A 5,972-nucleotide genomic window follows, 5' to 3' on the forward strand; every position below is an offset into this window, starting at 1 on the left:
TTGCTTAGTGTTGAAACTTAAGTGTGCAGTTGTCACGTAAACAATCCATTGGGCCTCAATAAGTTTTCTAATGCATTTGGGCCTCTATAAGGTATATTCAGGCTTAATTGGAGAGAAATAAAAAGAAAAATATAAATAGAGTCCAGAGAACCCTATTAAATTCTATAGACCTTCAAATTCAAACCTAGGCTGCATTCTCTAAAAGTTCTAAGTAGGGATGGACATTTTGAGATTTTGAATATTTCATCATTTCCCCCACTCCCTCAATATTTGGTTAAACTGGAAATTTAGCCTATCCTACGGTCCTACCCCTAAAGTCAAGTTTAACATATTATTCCGATATGCTCTTGAACATCTTCAAACTTCATACTTTTCCAACATTGAAACAGGGATGTCAGTGGCAGATCCAGAAAAAGTTATTCGAAGGGTCACATGTAAAAGTTCACAAACATTTCTTGGACATATAATAACTTTGAAAATTAAATCATAGTTTCATCATTCATAATTTATAGAACAAATACCAATACAAGTTACAATTGTCTGCGGCGCGTTTTTATATTCTAAAACGTTGCATTATAGCTTCATTATCAATAGAAGAACAAACACTGCTCTAAATACCACGCTATCACTCAATCATTAATCTCACATTCGGTTATGCAATAGACTTTCTCAATTTTCATAACGGAAAATGCCTTCTCCACTAAAGTAATAGCAACCGTTAAAACCAAAGCCAATGCAATTTGCAAATACACATGATTATATACTTTATTCCTCTCTGTCTCAACCTTTTTTTTTTTAATTTTTTTTTTTTTTTAACAAAACTACCAATTCCCTTTAAATTGAGAAAATTCACTATTTGAACGCATATCAAGAATATAATACCCTAGTTGATATTTAAAAATAATAATAAGAAGAGCAACTCCTCTTATCATGGAGTCAAGTCCCAAAAACCTTCTTACTTTTCTATGGGTGGATTGAACTATCAACTCCGGGCTTCGTTCTCCTTTTCTTTATTAAGCTATCCATGTAAGTCTCAATCGGCTGGAATGGAACTAGAGGACTCTGTGAGACCCCATTCATTTGTAGTTTATCTCTCTAAAAAAGTAATGTTTAGATCTTTCAATCTTATGGCGGGTGCTTGGATTTTCTCATTCGAATAGAAAATGGGTCAAGCTGTTGGATGACATGTATGAAGAGCAACTCCAACCTCTAAAGGGACAACATCTATGTCATCCATGAAGATTCACCTGAGTTCAGAGAGTAGGCTGACCACCTTCCCCTTAATGGATCCGCCAGTGAGAGATAACACTAACGTAACAACTAGTTAATAAAACTATAAGGATTGATTATGAGTCGTATGTATATCTAGTTGGAATGAAAAGGTATGCGATCCAACTTTTCAAAGAAAATATAAATACACATATAACCGAAACCTTAATACAGAAGAGAACAACCCCAGTAAATTCAACTAAAATAACTTCATTTATGTGCTACTTGTGCCTCCTACAAGAAAATCTCTTTTACCTATCAAAAGTTATTCATGACTTGAGAACCAGAGTAGAAGTTAAAAAACAGAGAAACATGTACGGAAAATGAGAACCTAGACACTAAAAAGTTGATGGATTCTCCATGCTCCCCTTCTTAATTAACTATTGTAGTTTTCATCTCTTTGGCTTCTTAGCTAGTGTGAGAAACATAAAAATAAAAATTAATTAACAAAATAGGAGACTAATTAATTAAATAATACAACAAAGGGAAAGAGAGAAAGAGGGGCCAGAAAGTGTCCTATGGCCATGATCCAAAGAGAAAATCGTCATATTTTCTTTTGTCTTTGAGCATTTGTGCTAGAATGTGGCCTTCTAACAAATCGACCCTGAAACAGAATAAGAAAACCAATATTCAGTCCCTGAAACAAAAAGATTTTCTATGATGGAGAACAAGTACAAGTAAAATGAGGTTTTGTGTTGCACACGTGAGCGTAGTCATATTAGTTAGAACGGAAACTCCTATAAATTGGAATCTTTCTTTCCACAATTCAAATTAGACTAAAATAGAATATCTCACTTGTATTAAACTAAGCTTCATTTTATTCTATCAAGATGATCAAATTTTTTTCAATTGAATTTCTATTTTTGTTAATAAGATGGTGTTTACGTTGATCATTAGTTACGTCTCTAAGTAAGTTTTTACTAACATGCATATTAACAAAATATCCACAATCAGAATTTGGATTATCAATAGTATCAATTATACCAATAATATATCTTACACAAGTTTTCTTCAAAATTCAAGGGTTTCACTTCGATGCAACGTAGCATGAAATGCTACGAGCATTAGATGATCTGGATTCATGGGAACACAATAAAGCAATAATCCAAATCAATCTAGATCATCCAATACTCGTAACATTACATATTGGTATAAAAGGATGCTATGTATTATGGAAGAATTTTCCCAAATGCGGACATGGATTGCTCACAACTTCAACTAACTAATAATGAGAGAAAAAGATAGGAGGGATAAAAAAGAAGGAAACATAAATACTAGTCATGAGAAATGTGTTGTAAAGGAAATCATCACAACCATCAAGACATCTTTATTTATCTTTTATTTATAGAAAACTAATGAAAAGAATTTGAAAACTTTGAATTTGAACGAAAATGACAAAATAAAGAGTAAAATGAATAGTACCAGGATTGACTTTTTAAAGTAAAAATGTGTTCTTTCGTTAAAGTGAACAGCATCAAGAGTTTTTCGTTGAAATTCCCTTTATTTATTTCTTATTTAATTTGAAACAAAATTAATCAATTCGAGTGTCAAGTTTACTCTATTTTAGATAAATTAGTATCTTATCATTTGTAGAAAAAAAAAAAAAAAAACCATGAAGAATGTTTTAGGAGAACATAAGTACCTTCATCCTGGGTCGTTGATCGGCGTTGACTTTTCTAACTTGGTATCTGATCTTCTTAGAGAAGAGGCGAGTACGGCGTTTCTCCTTGTAGCGCAACACGCTAGCTTCCCTCAATCCTCCGACGTCCGAGAATAAATCAATCTGCGCCAACCTGGCCTGCCCAAAACAAACCCAATTATCAACCAAATAATCATTTAGATACAAAATGAGAAGGACACTTCTTTAATTCTCACATATTTTGTATTTCCGCAAAAGATTATAGACCCAGAAAATGACCAATGCCGACTTCAATAAAATAATAAATATTATGACTGAGTCCAAAAAGAAGAACATAATGAATTCTACGATGTAGACCCAAAAATGATACTATGATTAAAAAAATGTAATTAATGGTATATTGAATATTAAACATATGCTTTGTTTTAGACTAATAATGGTTTGGCACTTACGGCAAAGCAATCGACTTGGCAAAATTACAAGTGACTTTTCCGTCATTTGAGCTTAAATTATTGTTAACACTTATTTTATAAGTTACTAATTATAGCTCCCAAGTTTCTATTTTTATATAAGTTAAGAAATTTAACGGATTACTATTATAGCATTAAGTGAGGTGCGTAGAATAATTTAACCAACTTTACCACCTAAATTTTAAGAGTGAAGATTTAAGAAACGTCGAAAATGGTAACCAAAAATAAATTAAAGCCCAAAACAAAAATGGCCAATAAAAAACTGACTTCATTTTATAAAGGGCACCCACTTTATTAGACTGACATAAAAAATAGAGGAGCAGATTTTTATTTTTTATTTTTATTTTTTATTTTTTAAAAGCTCCAGACTTTGAACAGGTTTAAGTTTTTTCCCGGAATTCGATTCCCCGGCAAGAGATGAGAAACGTACAGCGACATCATTCCCCGCCGCATCAGATCCCGGAATTTCCTCCGAAAACGGCGACGCTTTGTCCGACCAGGCATTCAAAACGTCGTCGTAGTCCAACTTCAGCATCAGCCCGGGCTCTCCGTCCGCCGGGGGCTTGGGAATCGGACTCGCCTCATTAGGCGATTCCGCGGTGATTCTCGATTCCAAGACCGACAGTTTCTCCACCTTCTTCTTCTTCTTCTTGGCTGTGGCCGCTGCCGGAGCCGGGGCGGAAGATGATAGAGATTTGTTGAATCTGGGCGAGATTTCAAGAACATCTACGGTGGGAAAACTCCACCAGTTCCCCTCGTCGACGTGCCTCAACGGCCTCACTCCTCCTCTTCTCGACCCGAACTCAAATTTCCCGCCAAATCCGAGCCCCATTGGGTACCCATAACAGGAATTCCAAGTCGAATTCGGGTTTGGATTCGAATTCTTCATTTGCCCACCTCCGCCATTGTTAGACTCCTCCTCCAAGTCCATGTTCACACTCATACTTCCCATGATGCTATCAATCCCCTCTTCAATTTCCTCGTCGAGAATCGACTCCGCATCGAAATCTTCCTCTTGGAAATTATACCCGTCACTCAACTCCATGGAATCGGAATTGCAATTCGGTTGGGACTCGAATTCCCCCGGACTCCGGCACGGCTTCTCGAACGAGTTCAGGGACTTGGGCTCTAATCGGGAACTGGGGTTTTCCCGGAGTTGGTGGTGGAGCAAGAACCCGGAGTTTTCGGCCTCGATGACTCTGAACGGCAGGAGCAACTCCGCGGATTGGTCGAAGAAGGAGTCGTGAGGTTTGGTGAATTTTCTGGGATTTGTGAAACTTTTGGAGGAGAAGATGTTGGGGTACGCTGTGGAGAGCAATGCGGCAGCTTCATTGTATGTTTGGTTGGGCCGTTTTCGGGGGGTACGAGGTTTTCGTGTCGAGATTGCGAGGCCGGAGTTGCAGGATTCCGAGAGAGTTGAGGAGGGAGAAGAGGTGGAGGTGAAGGTTGATGTGGACGGCGATTTAATTATTTCAAGCTCGAACGCATAGGTTCTTCCGCCGCCGCTTAGGCACGAAGACATCTTTTGATGATTCTGAGGAACAACAGGCAAAGACAGAGAATTTAGAAACCAAAAATTCAGATTCTTCAGCTGAAGAACACGCAAAACAGAGGAGATTAAGTCATGGAATTGTTGAATTCAAGTTGTTTGGAGGACTAAAATCTAAAAAGCCAAAATCTTTACTCAAAAGGTACAAAACCCTAAACCCTAAAAGTAAAGGAAAGAAAAGGTATTGGGTTTGAAATGAAAAGTGGGAAAAGGCCAAGCAGCTTTTGTGTGATCAAAATAGAAAGAAGGGTTTTTTCTGGAATTGCAAAATTGGAGCAAAGGAATTAAAATTTGATGGGAAACATGTTGAAGGGTTTTTTTTCAAAAAAAAAACCCAATAACTTTTCCATTTTCTCTTGAAAAACAGAGTATCCCAAAACCCTAGAGAGAAAAGAAAACCCAGGTGACTGAAACTATATCGAAGGGAATGAGTAAATTGGGTATTGGCTGATGCAGAAAAAGGAATTTATATATCCCAGAAAGGAAAGTTACCCAATAAAGAAAATCGAAGACTGTGTATATACTGTGAAAATTCAGCACCAAAAGAGGGGAGAGAGAGAGAGAGAGAGAGAGAGAGAGAGAGAAAGAGAGATGGGGAGAGACAGAGGAGGTGGATTTTTTGCAGAGTAGGTCACGGGGCGAACCAAACAAATAAAAGGGTGTAAAGAACCGTTGGGAAGCCTGTAAATATACCACAGGCATATGAAGAGACACTGATTCTCTGTCTCTCTCTCTCTCTCTACAGACCAGAGGCAGAGGGGCACTGGGAGAATGGGAAGTGCCTATGTATGAGTGATGGAGATGAGACAGGGGAAGAGACAATGCTCAGTTTCAGCAGTTCTGGCTGTGGGACCATTTTTTCTTTTTCTTTTTTTCTGCCTTTTCTTTCTCTAATTTTCTAAATATCTTTTCACCATTTCAATCATTTTATCTTGTATCTCAGGAAAATAAATAAATAAATTATTAAGTAGCATTTTATTATAGTAATGAATAAGAGTATTGTTCTTACATCATAATGTACGTTCGAATCTCATTAAATTTTTAA

General features: G+C 36.8%; 1 protein-coding gene across 2 annotated transcripts; it reads right to left on the reverse strand.

Annotated features, from left to right (window-relative positions):
- Positions 1–1,463: 1,463 nt before the first annotated feature.
- Positions 1,464–5,754, reverse strand: LOC137737102 (protein CHLOROPLAST IMPORT APPARATUS 2). 2 transcript variants are annotated; one of them, XR_011068817.2, is made up of 3 exons: positions 3,809–5,730; positions 2,912–3,062; positions 1,464–1,873 (listed from the first exon to the last, which is right to left on the reverse strand). XR_011068817.2 is itself a non-coding variant. In XM_068476474.2 (3 exons), exons 1-3 carry the CDS (start codon positions 4,898–4,900, stop codon positions 1,814–1,816), a joined length of 1,308 nt encoding a protein of 435 aa, XP_068332575.2. In that variant the 5' UTR covers positions 4,901–5,754; the 3' UTR covers positions 1,464–1,813. The 2 variants fall into 2 exon arrangements, 1 of the variants encoding a protein (XP_068332575.2); XM_068476474.2 differs by having other exon boundaries at positions 2,912–3,067; positions 3,809–5,754.
- Between the last annotated feature and the right edge of the window lie 218 nt (positions 5,755–5,972).

This window comes from Pyrus communis, chromosome 13 (assembly GCF_041283825.1).
Source record: "Pyrus communis isolate YQ-2024b chromosome 13, ASM4128382v1, whole genome shotgun sequence".
NCBI lineage: Eukaryota > Viridiplantae > Streptophyta > Magnoliopsida > Rosales > Rosaceae > Pyrus > Pyrus communis.